Source organism: Tenrec ecaudatus, chromosome 1, assembly GCF_050624435.1.
Source record: "Tenrec ecaudatus isolate mTenEca1 chromosome 1, mTenEca1.hap1, whole genome shotgun sequence".
NCBI classification, from domain to species: Eukaryota; Metazoa; Chordata; class Mammalia; order Afrosoricida; family Tenrecidae; genus Tenrec; species Tenrec ecaudatus.
The window spans coordinates 6,108,689-6,127,222 of record NC_134530.1 but is presented as its reverse complement, the minus strand read 5'-3'; the positions used below and the strand labels follow the sequence as shown (position 1 = coordinate 6,127,222).

At 57.1% G+C, this 18,534-nt stretch overlaps 1 protein-coding gene across 2 annotated transcripts in view; it reads left to right on the top strand.

Annotated features, from left to right (window-relative positions):
• RFX2 (regulatory factor X2) overlaps positions 1 to 18,534 on the top strand; it is a 78,858-nt gene that overhangs the window by 50,694 nt on the left and 9,630 nt on the right. The window contains exons 6-12 of one of the 2 annotated variants that reach the window (XM_075545525.1): positions 4,011 to 4,085; positions 9,264 to 9,445; positions 10,176 to 10,295; positions 14,712 to 14,827; positions 15,649 to 15,767; positions 16,144 to 16,256; positions 17,652 to 17,803. In XM_075545525.1, the coding sequence (XP_075401640.1) occupies positions 4,011 to 4,085; positions 9,264 to 9,445; positions 10,176 to 10,295; positions 14,712 to 14,827; positions 15,649 to 15,767; positions 16,144 to 16,256; positions 17,652 to 17,803 (877 nt within the window). The remainder of the gene's footprint in view (positions 1 to 4,010; positions 4,086 to 9,263; positions 9,446 to 10,175; positions 10,296 to 14,711; positions 14,828 to 15,648; positions 15,768 to 16,143; positions 16,257 to 17,651; positions 17,804 to 18,534) is intronic. The other variant, XM_075545532.1, reaches the window with a different exon arrangement.

Below are 18,534 nucleotides of genomic sequence, written 5' to 3'. Positions count from 1 at the left end.
GACGTCCTTCTCCGCCAACTGGTCTTTCCTGGTGACGAGTCCCGAGCAGGCGAACCCAAGCCTTCCCACCTCTGCATCCACCCTGACGTTACTTCTGAGCCCAGTTGGTTCCTTCCCCTGGATGTCCGTGGGAGAGGTCGAAACCACCACTGGCTGGAACGTAGCGGCTCCCCTGCCTTCCTCATGACTGCCGACTCACAGAGGCTGCCGGAGAAGAGGTTGCAGGGGTGGAGATGTCGTCCTTCTCGGAGCCACAGTCGATGCTCAAGGGAGCAGCCATCAAGAAAGCAGACGCGGTGCTGCCTCCGTCCGGCCCGCTGCTACTGCACCGAGACTGCTTTGAATGGGAGTGAGCCAGGGGCCCCGTGGAGGACGGAGGTGCGCTGACTCAGGCCGCCGTGCTGTACCCACCTGCAGTGCCCACGGGAGCTGGGCAGTGAGGGGAGGGGACATCAGGGAGGAGTCGAATGCATTTGCATCAGGGCCTTGGCGTGGTGGTGGGGGGGTCGTGACAGGGCCGTGGACCATGGACCAGCAGCAGAACCACCCGTTCTGTGCAGCCAGAACACGCCTCAGAAGCCAGGAAGGCGGCTGACCTGAGCGACGGTGTGTTCTCAAGTGCCTCCCGCACGTGTGCAAGTTGGACCCTGGACCAGGAAGACCAAAGAAGAACAGGTGTATTCGGATTGTGGCGCTGGAGGAGAAAGTATATCGGGAAATGCCGCAGGCTGCTGACAGGACAAGCAGCGCTGTCTTGAAAGAGGCAGGGCCAGAGGGCGCCTTAAGAGGCAAGGCTGGCAAGACATCGTCTCCCGTGCTTTGGACACGTGGTCAGGAGAGACCAGCCCCTGGAGATGGACATCGTGCTTGGGGAGAGTAGAGGGGCAGCGGGAAGGAGGGCGACCCTCGAGGGGAAGGATTGGCACCGTGGCTGTCACCCCAGGCTCGGCCAGACCAACAAGTGTGCGTAGGAGTCAGAGCCCCTTCGGTCTGACAACACTGGTGCTCTGTGGACTGTCACAGTTGCTGCGCTTCTTCCCTGCCACCAAGCTGAACAGCGTCCTAGCGGGCAGAAGGGGCTGCACCGAAGGTTTTCCGAGTCTATGACTCTTAATGGGAACACACAGCCTCTTCTCTGTCCTGCAGAGCCCGTGCTGGGTTAGAACCACGGACCTCGACGTCAGCATTCCCAGTGTTCAGCCCACTGCGCCTCCAGCTGCCGTCGAGTTGGTCCCCACTGAGCAAGCGCACAGGGCGGGGTAGAACTGACCCCGTGGGTGCCCCAGACTACACTCCTCTTTTTTTAAAAAATGAAACAAACCCGGCTTGGTGGGCACATAATCCATGTATCATACAACCCACTAGTTTGCTCATATGAAAAAGAAGTGTGCCGTCGGCACCACAGTCAGTTTTAAGAGACTGTAGCCTTCCGTGGGAGTAGGGAGCCTCGCCTCTCCCATTGCGCGGTGGGTGGCTTCAAACCATGGACCTTGAGGGTAGCAGCCCAACTCATTACCACCGCGCCCCAGGCTCCAACTTCTTTTAAATGCAGGAGCACGGCACACGCGCCCCGTAGAGATAACTTGACTTCTTCCGCTGCCAAGAACCTCCAGGGCAGTCTTAAACCAAAGTGCCCAGGAGAGAGGTTCTTAGCTTGTTCCTAATCTTAGAGGGGTGGGGTTTTGTCAGAGGCTTTTTTCTACATCAGCTGAAACCAGGCCCTGTGTCCCCCCTTCCCCCCATCAATGTGGTGTGTGTTTGGGAAGAGCTGAAGAATCATCGCGGACTGGGATTTATCCACGAAGCCCTGGGGTCAGGCCCTGGGCTGTTCTTGATGGGACATTCGTGGGCTCCCGGTTCGAGCCCTTTATCTGCTAGAGGTGTGTGCACATGCTCTGTTCTTCTGGCGCTTGAGTCTGAGATCACGGGCTGTGAAAGTCTGCTCTTGTGTGGTGGTTGGTGCTGCTGCAGTGCGTCCATTCCGGCCCACCGCGACCCTACTACGTCCATCGCCATGAAACCCTGCCCGGGCCTGCGCCGTTGCTACGCAGAGACTTTCCCTATTCCTGCGCTCGTGTCTGGTCTGAAATGACCCTGCAGCCCAGTGGATTCCATCTCACAGCGACCCTGTAGCACAGGCAGAACTGCCCCCGCGAGTTTCCAACAAGCGAGGCTCTTGGTGGGAACAGCCTCCTCTGGCTCCTACAGAGCGGCTGGTGGTTGCGAACTGGCAGCCTTGTGGTTTGCAGCCCAGCCATAACCCACGGTGCCAGCCACCAGGAATCCTAAATCTGAAACAGTGTTAGATTAACTCTCAAAAGCCAATGTTTTTGGTGTGTGTGGCCGGGGGTGGGGTGGGGGGGAGTTGTCCAAGAATAATTTTAATCATGTGAGGGGCCATTAGGCCAGAGTGGCTGGGCGCCACCACGCTGGAGAAAGCAGGTCTTCCCTTGGCCTTCCCAGTTGGCTGGGCGTTCACCAGACTCCATGGAGGCCCGGGGTGGTACAGTGGTTAAGCGCTGGACTGCTGGCCACCAGGCTGGCGGTGCCCACCCACCCAGGGTGAAAGGCCTGGCAGTCTGCCCCAAAAGGGCAGTCAGAGCCTTGCACACAGTTCTCCTGGCCTCATAGCTCAGAGGACAACGGCCCTGGGTAGAGGAGAGGCCCACCAGCCCTTGCACAGTTGGGTGACAGTGCAAGTAGCCCACCCCAGCTCTCCTCATAACCCCTCCCCTGCACAGCTCAGTAGAGGGTGGGGGAGGGAGGAGAGGTGCCTACGAGAACCTGTGGGAGCACCCCTGCTTGATTATCCAGCTTCAAATCACATGCCACAGGGTGGGAAGAGGACCCCTGCATTCCTGTGCTTGAGTGACTGCCCTCTCCTTGCTGCCCTGGGGCCGTGGGCCGATAGGCCTGGAATGTCCCTGAGCACCCGTCTGCCCTCAGTCCAAGCCCACCCAGAGGTGCCTGGAAAGCCAGCCTGGTGATCTGCTTCCCAAAGGTTACAAGACAGGGACCCTAAGGAGCAGTTCTACTCTCTCGGCACACTGACTGCGCGGCAACAAGCACCCTGGGGCGGTCTCGACCAGGTGGCTGCAGGGGAGTCCCATCACTAGGAAGGGCGAGAGTGGACTTAGCCAATAGTAGCGAGGTGGCCAGTAAGTGAGGACTAGGCGTACCACAAAACAGGCACCTTTAAGGAAGAGAGATGCGTTGTGTCTAAAGTCTAGAAGTTGGAAACAGCAAAGTCATGCTCTTTCTGTGTCAGCTCTGGGGCTCAGCTACTGTGTGTTTATGGAGTTCTTCGGCTTGTCTGTCCTTTGTCTTGTCCATTCTTTGTCTTGGCTGTTTTTTGTCTTGTCTGTCCTTTGTCTTGTCCATTCTTTGTCTTGTCTGTTCTTTGTCTTGGCTATTCTTTGTCTTGGCTGTTCTTTGTCTTGGCTATTCTTTGTCTTGGCTGCCCTTTGTCTTGTCCGTTCTTTGACTTGGCTGTTCTCTGTCTTGTCCATTCTTTGACTTGGCTGTTCTTTGAGCCTCACATGCTGTCTTCCCCATGTATGTGTGAGACTGTCTCCATGTCTGTTCACCCCCACCTGGAAAGGTGAGGACTGGGACCCACCCTACTTCATGGATGACATCCACACGGAAAGGTCCTATTCCAGACAGGGTCACTGTGCCAGGTGCAGGACCCTGGACTTCAGCGTGTCTCTTCAGAGGACACAGTTCAGCCCATGATGGGGAGGAGTGCTGGCCCTTGTGCTGACTCGACTCAGCCTTGTGCCACCAGGAGTCTGCGTGTGAGGAGGGCCATTCCTGCCACAGCTTTCTCTCAAGGTCCCGTGCCTCCTGCCTGGCCGCTCTGTGTCTGCCTCGTGCATATCTTGTAGGCTCCTTTAATCATGAGTTGCATATTAATAAAAACAAATCTTGGCTGATGCTAACCATCTGATTCCCTTTTTTCCCCCCTCTCCTTCTATTTTGTTTTGTTTCTCTGCGCACATCTTCTGTAGCTTGAAATGGCGATTGAAAACCTGCAAAAAAGTGAAGGGATTGCATCACACAAAAGCGGTTTACTGAACAGCCATGTAAGTGTGTGCCTGCCCGGACGGTCCGGTCCGCTCTGCTCTCTCCGTGACCCATAGACATGTCACAGACGCAGGTCAGAAAGACACAGTGGCGGCTAGCTTTCCCAGGAAGCACTGGCGATTGCGGGAGCCCTAAAGCCATGCCGTTCCGACTCCTTTGCGTTGTGCGCGGTTTCTCTCCTCCACTTGCCCTGGTGGCAGGCACCCTGTTGGCATAAGGGATTACATGTGGGGCTGGTCAGCAGTTCAAAACCACCAGCCGCTCCGAGGGAGAAAGACGAGGCTTTCTGCTCCTGTCAAGGGTTACCATCTCAGAAACCCACGGGGCTGGTTCCGCTCTGTCCTTACAGGACTTTTGGGAGCGAGAATGGGCCCGGTGGCAGGGGGTCTGCTTTGGAATCTTGTGCCCTCCTGAGAGAGCCCAAGGCCATTGGGCCTGAGAGAGAAGGTGCTGCAAAGTCCCTCCTCTCTGGGCAGCTTCAGGACAGGTGGCCCTGGAGATGACGAGCACCGAGCTCTGTATTTCTGGGAGCAATTGAGACGCGAAGGTGATGGAGTCCCCGCAGCCCTGCCCCCTGCCCCTCACCTCACCAGACTGCATCTCCGCCACTGTTCATGGTGGGAATTCGGCTGGCGTCTTGAAAGCAGGCCAGGCCACTGAGGTCACGGTGACGGGTCTGCCTTCGTGCCCTCTCATTGGAGTTTGACATTCTCCGGGACCAATGACAGGAAAGGCTTGGGTGGCCGGGCAGAGGAGCCCTGGTGGCAGGGCAGGTGGCGCATGGGGACACTGTGGCCTCTAGGGTGCAGGTGCAGCCCTAAAGCCGACACCCATGGACCCCGAGACCGTCTGCCGGGCTCCTAAGTGAGGTCGGTGCTGCAGAGTCCCCAGGCCCCTGGTGGCGCAGCAGGGAAGCACTTGGCTGCTGACGGTGAGGCCAGCGTTTCAGGTTTCAGGAGAAAACCGAATGAACACAGCCGGCTGTTTCCAGCTGTCCCTCTGGGGCAGTTCCACGCCAGGGTCGCTGTGAGCCTGGACGGTGGTGGGCTAGGTTTGGGGTTGTGTTTTGGGGTGCAGGTCATAGGCAGCATGGGCCCCGAGGTCTCCGCAGACACCGTGCTGATGACAGAGGAGAGATCCTCTCTGGCCGTGCCGCCCACTGGTTCCAGTGGGCTCCCTGTCCCCCACCCCAGTGTCTCCTCCCATCAGACGCTGTCCACCTGCAGCCAGCAGCGCAAAGCACCAAGAGAGGTGGGCGTAGGAGCCCGATGCTGAAAACTCCCATGCCAGAGACCCTCGGCCGTAATGCAGTCTCCTGAATGGGGTTGATGGCACTGAGCTGGTGGTGTTGTGTTGTGCTGTGTTGTGTTGTGTTGTGTTGTGTTGTGTTGTGGCAAAGGCTCACCGGGGAGCCGCACGCCCTGAGGGAAGCAGCCTGTTGCAGAGGCTGAGAGCAAGGGTCGCCCAGTGTCTGCCCACGCTGCCCTCAGGCATCCTGACTCAGCCGTGAGTGTCCCAGGCAGGCTGTGCCCCCAACTCTCCCCGACCTGAATACAGTCTGTCACTGCCACAGCCCAGGATGAGGGAGCTTTCCCCGCCCTCAATGAGAGTCAAGGAAGCAGCAAGCTCAGTCAGCATCCCCAGGGCAGAGCCAGGAGGTGGCAGGGGTAGTGGTGCCAGGCTGTGACCTGAGGCCCGTTTTCCAGTGCCCCCAGACCTCCCTTCTCAGTGTTCCCACCCCCATCCCCTGGCTGGAAGCCGGGACCTGTGCCAGTTGCACCCTCCAGCTGGGTCAGCACCCACACAGGTGGGAAAGTGGGTGGGGCCTGCCTCCAAGGGCACAGTCTGAGGGCAGAGTACCCCGCGCCACCTCAGTGTGCATGGCAGCCTACAGTGGGAGGGTTGGGACTGCAGGGCCGGGGGTGTGCTCTGTGGCCAATGGGGGTTTCCTTTCTGGGAAAGACCCCTGAGGCCCCCAGCAGGAACAACTAGTTGGCACGTTGCAGACCTGCATGTCATGGTGCCAGGTGTGGGCACCCCAAGAGGAGGGGACCTGAGGAGATTGGAATTCACTCTTCTAGAAGAATCCCTGGGGGGGGCACATCTTGTGTCCATCTGGGAGGTCAAGGTCGCCTCTAGAGGGGCTCCCCTGAGGCAACCCCACTGTTGATGGGCCCCCCTTGGCCCCCAGATCCTCCTCTCCCAGGCTTTGATCACGGGACTGGATCATGTGCAGGTGTCAGTTCTGTGCTTTCACACCACGAAGCAGTCGGTGGCAGCTCAGGGACCGCCGGCTGGCTAGCTGCCCGCCACAGACAGACACAGTGACCACCAGGGTCGCCTGCAGTGGTTATGGTGACCCATTGCTGGAGTGGAGCTCTCAGTGCCCAAACTCCCTCAAGGATGCCTCGCCCTAGCCCCCTGCTGGGACACAGTGTGGGCACTCAGACACACACACACACACACACACACGGGGTGTTTGTCCACCTGCCGCTGGAAGGAGTGTCTCAACATCTCAATGCCGGGCTTCCCCAGGGACCTTCCCCCATCCCAGCAGCCCTGTCCTTCCTGGGTCTCAAACCCTGAGTCATCCTCCAACTCCTGCAGAGTCCCCACACCTGCTCCCTGACTTGCCCAGAGTCAGACCTCTGCTCCCCTCCACCGTCCAGTCCCACCGGCTCCCTCAGACTAGCACTCTCACGGTCACCTCCACCCTCTGCCCCATCCCCACCCCCAAGGACCAGCCATCCATCTGGTCTCAACTAGTCAAGTCACGGCCCTTCTCTACTAGACTTCTGCACCCCAATGTCCATAGCCCCCCACACCTTCCTTCCCCTTCTGCAGGTCATTCCTTGGACCCTAATTTACAGTCAAACTTCTCTCCCTGCAGCCCCTGCCCCTCTACAGCCTGGCCCCTTTCCTGGGATGATCTCCCTCAGACGGCTCTCCCCACCCTCGCTCCCTCTGCACAGCCTGGTATTCAGGGTGGGGCTGGGCTGGCTTCCACGAGCAGCAGCTCCCCAAGGACTGGCACCTAGAACAGCCCTCCCCTCCGACTGCCCACCGGCCCGGTCACTGTGGTGGGCGGGCAGGTACAGGGACAAACAGAACGGCAGGTGTTTACAGTTTGACTCTGTCGACCCAAAGCTGCTAGAGCAGGACCCCGCGAGCATGCAGCTTGTCACTGGCCGGTGAGGAGCACAGGTCAGACACAGTCCCCAGTACCCCACACACCCCGCCCCTGCCCAGGACTGGCCAGGCCGGCGCGTCTAGACCCTCAGCCTAGGACAACCCCCGGAACCCAGCTGTGCTCCAGCCGTGTGGGGGCAGCACCCAGTGGTCACAGCCCTGAGGGTGTGAATGGTTCCCTTGCTTGCTCGGCCACTCCCCGAAAGCCTGGTGTCCAAGCTCACCCAGGCGCCTCGGGAGAAAGGCCTGGCGACCCACTTCCGAAAACCCTGTGCAGCACAGTTCCTCTCTGATGCACCCGAGGGCACCAGGGGTCGGTGCTGGTGGCGGTGGCGGTGGTGTGCCAGTGGCCATCTGGTAACTGCTGATGTCAGCAGTTACCCAGAGCCCGGCTTTCTGTGTCAGTGTGGGGGCTGGGAGTAGGAGAGCCTGGGAGCTGGAGGGCGGGTAGGCCTCTCGCCCAACCTTTCCTGTACCTGGTGCACCAGCTCAGTCCATGCCAAAAACCCCAGTGTGTCTGTGCGTCGGGGTAGGGGTGGGGGTTAGTAGAGGGGTTAGCTCACAGGCAGGTCTTAGCACCCAGGATTCCCAGTCCAATGTTCCTCCCATCCCACCACCCTGGAAATCGGGACTCTGTGTTTCCTTTCCCCCTAAGGCTGCTGTGACAGAAACACCATGGGGCAGAGGGGCGGGGGTGGGCAGTGCTCCAGCGGAGGCCCCTCCTGGCCAGTCACCCTGGGCACGAGTTCCCTGGCTTGTCAGCCGCTCCTCACATGGTGTCTTCCCCTGTGTCTGTCTCTCCACGGCCATTTGCCCTTTCTCTGAAACCCCACTCAGGGAGAGAAGAGGGTTACACCCACCTGACTCCAGTGTGCCCGCCTCCACCCTCGTCCTCCTCCCAGAATTCCCAGTTGCATAGTCCCTCGGCCTCCCCCATGAAGGGTGGGGAGGGGACCCTCCGCCTGTGCTCAGGGTCGCCCCCTGGGGGAGGGAGGGGAACTGAGAGTTAAGAGCGCACAGTCACCAGGGCTGCATCATGGACCAGCGTCAAGGTTAGGGGCGGGGTCCCTGGCAAACAGGGAGCATGCCCAAAGGGTTGAAGGTTTGAGGGGGTCCAGAGGCACTGAGAAAGCCAGGCAATCTGCACTGGCTAAACGCAGCCACTGAGAGAACTGCGGGGCACAGTTCTACTCTGATCCCGTCGTCACCGTGAGTCAGCGTGGGGTCTTTGCTAACACAGACTCATGGCCATTGGGCCCATCCGTTCTGCTCCCTGACGACCCTATGAGACAGAGTAGAGCTGCCCCTTTGGGTTTCTGAAGCTGCGGCTCTCGACAGGGCACCGGAAGCCTCATCTTGCTCCTTTGGAGCAGCTGGTGGAGCAGCTCGTGGGTTTCAACTGCTGACCTTGTGGTTAGCGGCCCCAAGGCACGCCCCAGCGGACGCCATCCTTTCTCTTGGCTTAAGGATTTATTTCCATCCCTCTAGCGGGCGCTATGGGAAAAGTGTTGGGCTACTGACAGCAAAGTTGGTGGTTCCAACCCACCAGCCGCTCCTTGGGAAAAAGATGAGGCTGACCATTGGTTTCCTGCCCCCATGAAGATGGACAACCTGGGACCTGCGTCGCTGAGTCAGAACCAACTCACTGGTAGTAATAGGTTTAAGATGGTCCCCGGGTGAGCCAAAAAAACAGGGTTTGGTTGACTCACCAAGAGGTTGTCAAGTCGAAGCCATGCAGGCATGCAGGGCAGTCCACTTCCAAAGGTGACAGCCGAAGCAGGAGCCGGCGGCCAGGAGTCGGGACAGACTAAGCGACAGCTGGACATAGGAGAAGCTTGGCATTGTGTTAGTGGTTAAATCACACGTGGCAGGTGGGACACTGAACGGAAGGACGAGAGAGCAGTCTACTCACCACAGACAGGGCCGGGAAGCTCGTGAGCCCACACCCAGGCTCTGACCGACGCCCACCTGTCTCCCCTCCCCGCCAGCTCCAGTGGCTGCTGGACAACTACGAGACGGCGGAGGGTGTGAGCCTGCCCCGCAGCTCCCTCTACAACCACTACCTGCGTCACTGCCAGGAGCACAAGCTGGACCCCGTGAACGCCGCCTCCTTCGGCAAGCTGATCCGCTCTGTGTTCATGGGCCTGAGGACGCGGCGCCTGGGCACCAGGTACATCACGGTGGGAGCCCCCACTTCCTGTAGGCAGATGTTTCCCCAACTCTGGGATGGCCCAAGGGGCTGCCGAAGCAGACGCTGACACTGTGTCTTGCAGTAGGGGCTGTGGAACAAAGGCTTCGAATTGCCAGGGGCACTGGGTCACTTTTCCCCCCAAGACGGGGGAGGTTGGCTACATCAGTTTGGGAGTCTTGCTCCTGGTGAGACCCACCCCAGCGAGCCACAAGGTTGGCGGTTCTCACCCACCTAGAAGAGCCTCCACAGGAAGGCCTGGCTGTCTCCGTCCGAAAGGCAGTGGGGCCTGACCCAGCACAGGGTGGCTGGGAGATGGCATCCTGTCAGCTGCAGCCGACACCACCACCAACCCACCCATAGTACCTCGGAAGAACACCCAGAAAATAGTGGAGCCCCCACTTCTGCTTGAGCAGCACAGGGAGTTTCCCTGAGTGGAAGTTACCCCCCCTGGCAGCTGGTTTATTGGGGGAAGGGGTGCAGGGGTATTAAATAAAGTTGAATGGGTTTCCTGACCCTTTTGTTCTCAGGGCTGTTATCACACACATTACACAGAAGAAGAGACTTCCCCTGGGAGCATGCTGGGTGCCAGACAGCGGGTGTGTGTGTGTGTGTGTGTGTGTGTGTGTGTGTGTGTGTGTACATTTCCCCCAAAGCCCCTGAAGGGTACTGGTGGGTATCCTCAGAGCTGACCTTCCGTGTTGGTTTCTAGGGGCAATTCCAAGTACCATTACTACGGGATCCGCCTGAAGCCAGACTCGCCGCTGAACCGGCTGCAGGAGGACCCACAGTACACAGCCATGCGGCAGCAGCCCCTGCACCAGAAGCCCAGGTGGGCAAGTGGCGGGCAGGGCGGGCGGGACGGGGCCTCAGAAGCCTGCCCTCTCACCCTGGATGTCGGAGGGGCGAAGGATAGGACAGCAAGGGACTCAGGGGCTCGTGTCCCCTCAGCCCAGGGAGAGAGGGGAGAGGATGCATGTGTGCATATGCACATGTCTAATAGATATGCGTGCACGCGTGTCTGTGGATATCTGGATCTAGGTAACACGTGTTTGAGGGTTGTATGTTAATGTGTATGTGCGTTGTATACATGTGTGTCTAGTGTTCATGGGTGCACATGTATGTGTGTCTGGTATGTGCACATCTGCACACTTATGTGTGCACATGTTGTGTCTGTTTCTATGATAATGTGTACACGTGTGTAAAGGCGCCCAGTGGCGAAGTGCTTTACGTGTTGGGCAGCTAATCACACGGTCAGCAGTTGGAACCCACCCGCCAACCTCAAGAGAAAGACAGGACTGGCTGCTCCACACAGATTCGCAGCCTCAGCAATCCTCTGGAGCAGGGGTGTCAAACCAGTGGCCCCCGGGGTAATAACTTTGTGGCCCGAGATGCTCTGAAATAAAATGAACATAGAAAAAATGTTAAGAAGAAAGTAACACTTAGGGGAGATCGAGGCCATACCATACAATTCCCTCGTTAACCCTTTAGCTACTGAAGACCAGTCTGCACGTGGCCCAGTGCCTTTCCTGGGGGCCTGTGGACGTGTGTAAAGGCGCTGACTCCGTTCCGGCGACGTTTGGAAGCGATGTGTCTGCCACTCTGAGTGTCACGTAATGTCAACAGATCCCAATAGCGAAAATGTTAGAAAGAGCACTCTGGGCCGTGCTGCTATGAATCACACCTCGCGGCAGCGCAAGTTAACGTTTTTAGAGGGACGCCATTGTGTGAGCAACTATTTTCATCCACGAAATTAAATAAAATAGCATATACAGATCAAGATTAGCTGATAGACAGCTATCTGCCTTAATGAAGATTGGCGGTTCTCAGGCTTTGAATCCAGATATTGGAAAACTAGTAGGAGGAAAGCACTGGCAAGTTTCTGAAAAAAAAGAATAATTTTAGTTTTATAAGTACATTAAATAAAATAAATGTTTGAATAAAAGCAATTATATAGTGTTTCAATTATCCTATCCATATTCTTGAATCCTCACTTCAAAATATAAACTTAACACAATTTGTAAATGTGATGTGGACCGTGTGAATCTTGCCTGTTGCACCCAATGGCCCGCGTTCTCGTTGAGTTTGATACCCCTGGTCTAGAGCAGCGGTTCTCAACCTGTGGGTCGAGACCCCTCAGGGGGTCAAACAACCCTTTCATAGGGATCGCCTAAGACCATCGGAAAACACGTATTAAGACTGTTACCCATGCTTCAAGACAAAATTTCATTTATTTTTAATTAGAAATAAATAAGTAGAAATAAATATTTCACAATATATAATTACATATCGTTTTGTGATTAATCACTGCACTTTAATTATGTTCAATTTGTAACAATGAAAATACATCCTGCATATCATGTTTACATGAAGATTCATAACAGTAGCAAAATTACAGTGATGAAGTAACAAAATAATTTTATGGTTGGGGTCACCACCACATGAGGAACTGTATTAAAGGGTCGTGGCATCAGGAAGGTTGAGAACCACTGTCCTAGAGGGTCACTAGGGACTGGAACCAACTAGAGGCCAGTGGGATTTCAGAAGTATGTGTACATGTATATGTGTATCATAGATATGTGTATGCATGCGTGTATGTGCACATCTATGTATATGTGTAGATATATGTGTGCTGATGCATTCCTGTATGTAATGTGTGCCTTTATATGTATACCGTGTGTTTATATATGAATTGTGAACATGTGTTAGTGAATAGTGCATGTTTAAGAGGAAGCTTCAAAAGTTCATAGAAAAATGGAATGAAAAGATAATAGAATTTTCCCATGAGCCTTTTGGAGGTGTAAACTGTACATGTATTTGTCCATGATCTAATGTGTGTGTTGTTGTGTGTGCTGTCAGTTCTAACTCGTAGTGACCATAAGTGACAGAGTCGAACTGCCCTAGACTGTGGTAAGAGAGAGGGAGTGCGTACATGTGTGTAAACACACGTGTTTAAATACGCATGTACACACATGCATGGTATGTGTCTGTGTGCACATGCATGTGTGAACATGCATGTACGAAATACATGTGTGCGTGTGTATATAGCACACACACAGATCCCTGAATGGCACCAACTGAGAAGCGCTTATCTGGTAACGAGTAGGTCAGCAGTGGGCGCCCGCCCACGAGCACCTCAGAAGGAATGCCTGGCGATCGACTTCCAACAATTCTGCTCTGACACACAGGCGCTGTGAGGGGCGCCGGCCACCCCCACAGGAAGGCTTCCTTCAAGGACTCGGGTCACATGATTGGGAGAGTAGCAGTCCTAAAGCCAAAGCTCAAGTGACAGGCGGCTGGGGCAGGCACCTATAGATGGTGTCCCAGAATCCCTAGGTCAGGCCACAGGAAGGGCGAAAAGCCACAGTGTTCTAGCAGAACGTCTGTGAGTCATCTGGGGGCTGAAGCCACCCCAAGGAGCTTCCTTTTGTGCACTTCAGACCCTCAGCTGATTGGACAGGGCCCACGCACTTGGTGCTGCCTGCTTTACTTGAGACCACCTGATCCCATCGCTGGGACTGCCTTGTGGCCGCAGCTAGCCCAGCGTGTGCCGGGCAGCGGGGCCCCAGGGTGGAGCCACGCTGACACAGAATGTTCCCCACCACACCGTGGGCACAGGCCCAGGAAACCTCTCAGACTGGCCACGCCAGGGAGAGACCCATATACTCACACCGCTGCTGCCTCCTGGCATCTTCATCTGATGCCTGCGAAGGCCTGCCCATTTGCCGGAATGTTCTTCCCCACCCATCACGAAGCCACTCATTTCTGTCAACCGGCTGACCCCTTCTGTTTCAGCCCCTCAGGTCTCCTGTGGTAGCACAGGTGCAGCCAGAGACAACAGAAATGCGTGTGCATGGATGGGTGCCAATAAAACTTTATTCACAAGCAGAGGTGGCGGGCCAGATCTAGCCAGGTCCTAGTTTGCCAACTCCTGAGTTAATGCCCACCACCACCACGAATGCCGGTAGCTCTCCGGGTGCCGCTAGCTCCATCTGCACTGCTCTGCGGCTCCAGGCGAGGCGGAATTTGAGAAATGCTCTGTGGCAGCAGAGAGGGTCGATGATGTGGTTCTACACAAAGCTTACTGTGGTTCCCTAAGGAAGGATTGGGGGGGGGTGTTTAAGTCCCCAGTATTCCTCACTCACCACCATTGAGTCAATTGCCATAATAGCATGACCCTGTAGGACAGGGTTGAACTGCCCTGTGGGTTTCTAAGAATGTAACTCCTCGTGGGAGCAGACAGCCTCCTCTTTTTCTCCCACAGAGCGGCTGGTGGTTTCGCAAGGGTGACCTGCCTTCAGCAGGCCACGGCGTAACCCCTGCACCGCAGGGCTCCTCCCCAGTGTCCTAACAGCACGATTCACAGTGGCCCGAGAGCGGCCCAATGTCTGCCCAGACAGAAAGAGCGATGAAGTCCCCAGGGCCCCGACCCTCAGTGAGAGGGGTGGAACAGACAAACAGGGAGGCAGGACGTCTGCCCAGGCTTTCCTGGGAGGAGGCATGGAGAGCGGGCCCCCATTGGGTCAGGGCGGCACGGTTTCTGTTTGCGGTGATGAACCGTATTTGGACACTGATGGCGGTTGATGGCGGTGACAGTCCCACCATGTGGGACGGGCCAGTCGCGTCACTGAGCTGTGTGCCTGTCAGCATGGTGCATGGCCGACGCCGTTGCACAGGGAGCCCCCGACCTCCAGCACCCACGAGTCACAGCGGACCTTTGGGGGTGTGTCGTCATTGTTGTTCTTCACCTGTGAGGGAGCTTTAAAAGGGCCGTGGGAAACCTCTGTAATCTTTCGCTTCCGTTCTAAAGGTTGGTGGGGAACTTGACTTCCATTATAAAATTTGTGGGAAACTCCCTTTTTTCCCCCCATTTCCATGTTCCCACAAAGATTCCCAAGCCCAGTCCTGTCCTTCTGTCGTACCACGCACCATACACAGTGTCCGCAGCACCTAAGGTGCCCGCGTTGGCACTCTCAGCCAACTCCCAGACACAGGCGATCTATAAAGTTACCGATCACAAAAGGCAATGATCATGAATGCTAAAAAAAAACCCAAAAAAACTTAAAGAAAAAAATTAGGTGTTTGAGTTACATCAGAACTGACGTAGCACAGAATCACCAGGGAGTTGGACTACCTATGTATCCTTTGCCCTCACACACGTGCCCACAAATCCCGCATGGGAACTCTGCATCCTCCCCGGGTCCATCCTGGGCCAGGCTGCTGGAGCTAACGGCGCCCGTCTGCCCAGGTACCGGCCAGCCCAGAAGAGTGACAGCCTTGGGGACAGCGGCTCCAACAGCAGCCTGCACAGCACGCCCGAGCAGACCATGGCCGCGCAGAACCAGCACCACCAGCAGTACATAGGTGAGCACCGGTCCTGCCTCGCCCCGGCCCACTGTAGCACAGGACCTGCCGGACCACGGCTAGGTCCAGTCCGCTCCTCCAGGGTTTCTCCAGAGGCCGCATCTGTCCCGTGGGCCTGCACCCGCTGTCCTCTCTAACATCTAGTGCAGCGTTCAGAAATACCGCCCATGGGTGGACTTTCTCACCGTCCCCACCACCAGAAACTGTCCACTGTCATGGAGTCGATGCCAACTCAGAGGCCCTCTAGTTTTGGAGGCTAGACAGGAGCGAACCGAAAGGTCGGCGGTTCGAAACCACTCAGAAACCCATGGGGAGCAGGGAGTAGGGGTGGGGAGAGTCCTGGTGGCATGCGGCTGCGAAGGTCACAGACCAGGAAAACCCTTATGGGGCAGTCCAGCTCTGCCACAGGAGGGAGCTGCCAGTTGGAACTGACTGGATTTCTCAGGAGTCCATCTCCAGGCCTTTCCTCTGAGGCCGCTTCGGTGGGCTTTGCCCTCCATTCTCTGGGGCAGCAGCCTAGCATGTTGACCACCAGGGAGAGTCCTGGTCCTTGAGGAGCAGTGGTGGGCCCATAGCTCCCTTGGGGCGAGTACACGGACACCAGGGGCGAGACGGTGTCAGGGCCCCAGTGAATGTCAGAGATGTGGTAGCCTCTGCACTTTCCTGAGATTGAACAGAAGGCCCAGTGATCCCTGGGAGGAAGGGCGATAGGACCCCCCCCATCCCCCGGGGTTGGCCACCCTCATGGGTGTCCTGGCTGGCTTCCACGTATGGACTGGTTTATGCCCAGAGCACCAGCCTGATTGGTCCCCTCTGTCCAGATGTCTCCCACGTCTTCCCAGAGTTCCCTCCGCTGGACCTGAGCGGCATGCTGCTTCAAGGTGGCCTCACGCTTCGGGACATCAAGACCCTTCAGCTGGCCTACAGAAGGCACTGTGAGGTGACCACCGCCCCACCCCTCGCACTCCTTGGGGCGGGGGGTGGATGTCGGTGAGCTTCTCCTACCCACGAGGCTCCACGCAGTGGTGAGGGGTACGTGTGGCTGCCACCCTTCAGCCCCGCCTTTGAGGAGGAAGTGGACAGGGTTGGCCCTCTCTAATCCCGCCCTTGAGGAGCGACTGGGTGCAGCTCCCGTGGGTCTGGTGGGAGACACTGCTCCCCTCTAGTCCCGCCCCTCAGGAGGAAGTGTGCCCTCAAGGGGTGAGCGAGGGGGGGCTCCTGTGGTGAGGAGATGGGATTGCTCCTCTCCCAGTGCTGGGGCTCCTCCTGAGGACAGCATGGGCAGCTAGACCCTACTCACCAGCGGCTCTCCGCAGGCCACGCTGGACGTTGTCATGAATCTGCAGTTTCACTACGTGGAGAAGCTGTGGTTCACCTTCTGGAGTTGGAAAGCCCCCTCTAGTGACAGCCCCTCCTCCATGCCTACCAGGTAGCCCCTCCAGCCAGCCCGGGACCCCCAGGAAGCCCACCCGTCAACCGCCTTGTCTCACAGGGTCCCAAGACCTAGTCTCCAGACTGTCACCCCCTGAAGAACCGGTGCCCCTCCGATGATAGCTAGCCCCTAGTTTTTATATTTAGTGCACACGTACTAGCATGATACACTCGCATGCCTACACGAGTACTCAGATGCAGACACATGTACACATGCAGGTAGAGGAGTTCTGGTGGTGTAGTGGGTGCACCTTTGGCTGCTAAACGCAGGCCAGTGGTTCGAATCCACCAGCTGCTCCACGTGAAAAAGATGAGGCTGTCTGCTCCCGTGAAGTGTCACAGCCTCAGATCCCACAGGGCCAGTTCTGCTCTGCCCTTCAGGGTCGCTGTGGGTCGGCATGACCGGATAGCAGAGTTTGTTTGGGTTTGGTGCGCGTATGTCATACATACAAAACTCAAACTCCGCTGCCGCTCCCCGGATTCTGAGTCACAGGGTAGAACTGCCTCTGTGGATTTCTGAGACTGTCGTTCTGTTAGGGAGCTGAAAGCCTCCCCTTTCTCCCTGGGAGCCCCTGCTGGTTACGAACTATTGACCCTGCTGTGCAACCCAACTCAAAACCCACTACCCCACCAGGGTTCCAAATAAGTTACCTAGTAATAAATTATAGCCTCTGTCTGTTATTAAAAGGCAGAAAACTAAGTAGACATACGGCCTGTTGGGTGCTGTCAAGTAGACCTTCAAGTCCTGGTAGGTAGCGCGCGCGCGCACACACACACACAGAATGAGAGCGCAGAGCTGCCCCCCGGGGCTTCCCAGGCCACGATCCCTCCAGACCCTTCTTCCTCGGGGCCACTGGGGGGCGCAAACGGCCGCCTTTGGGTTGGCAGCCCAACACTGACCCTGACGGGTGCCAGCGCCAGGGCTCCCCTGGGCAGAGGAGGAGCACTGATGCAGAGTTAAAGGCCATCATGTGGAATTCTAAGAATTCCTGTTGCCCATCCAGCCTCCTCCAACCAGACTGGGCTTCCCATGAGCGGTTTCCGCAGTGACCACACTACAGTGCCCTGCCCAAGGGACTTCTTGGGTGAGGAGGAGTCCTGGTGGCACAGCTGGTTAAGTGCTGGGCTGCGGGTTCCACCCCATGGTGCCCCTCCACTGTGGGCCGCCATGCCGAGTTGCAGTCACGGAAACCCCCAGCATCGCTATGACTCTGGGGGTGGGGGTTCCCTGACGCAGAGTATTTGGCAAGGCTGCTTGGCCACCACAGGCAGGGCGGGGACCCACGTGGGGAGAGTCACAGGCCTGGGGGGGAGGGGTGATGAGCTGGGGTGTTCTGTGAACCCGGGATTCAGCTGCTGTTGCCTTCCCTCCCTCTGGCCCCCTTGTCCCCAGCGAAGAGTCGGAAGGTGCCATCATTCCCAAGGACAAGCTCATCTCCTTGTGCAAGTTCAACCCCATCCTGAAGTGGATGCGCAGCTGCGACCACATCCTGTACCAGGCGCTGGTGGAGACACTCATCCCGGACGTGCTGCGGCCAGTGCCCAGTGAGCGCCCCGCCCCTGCTCCCCGCCCCTCCACCTTCATTCAGCCCACGAGCCCCCAGCCGCCTCTGACCAATTGCCACCCAGCCTGTCCTACCTCCAGGCAGCCCCGCAGAACAGGGCTCCACAGTGATTTTAGGGGCTGAGGTTTCGGCAGGAGATAGCCAGACCTTTCTTTGGAGGCACCTCCAGGTGGACTTGAACCTCCTGCCTTTGGGTTAGCAGCCGAATGAGTTTGTCTCTGCAGCTCCCTGGGCCCCCTGGTTTTCAGAGAACCCACACGTGAGGCACATGAGGATTGGACTTTGTCTGCCCTCCCTGAGCCCGCCCCTCGAGGAGCAGGAGAAGGCCTGCGGGCTGCTGGCTCCTCCCCGTGGCAGCAATGCAGGCTGCTGCCTGGTTCAGTCTTCCCGGGGATGGAAGTCACCAGCAGGTAGAACACTGCCCCACAGGCATGTGCTCAGAGCCACCTCTTAACAAGCGAATAAATAGCCTCGGTGGGCACCCGAGGTACTGCCCAGCAAGGGATCTCCAAACACGTGTGCGTCTTCCTACTGAACCAGTCTGCTGCTTTGTACAAGAAAAGGAGAACGTCCAATCTAATTTCATTCCCAGTTAGCCTCTCTCTCTCTCTCTCTCTGTCTCTCTCTCTCTCTCTCTCTCTCTCTCTCTCTCTGTCTCTCTCTCTCTGTCTCTCTCTCTCTCCCTCTCTCCCTCTCTCTGTCTCTCTCTCT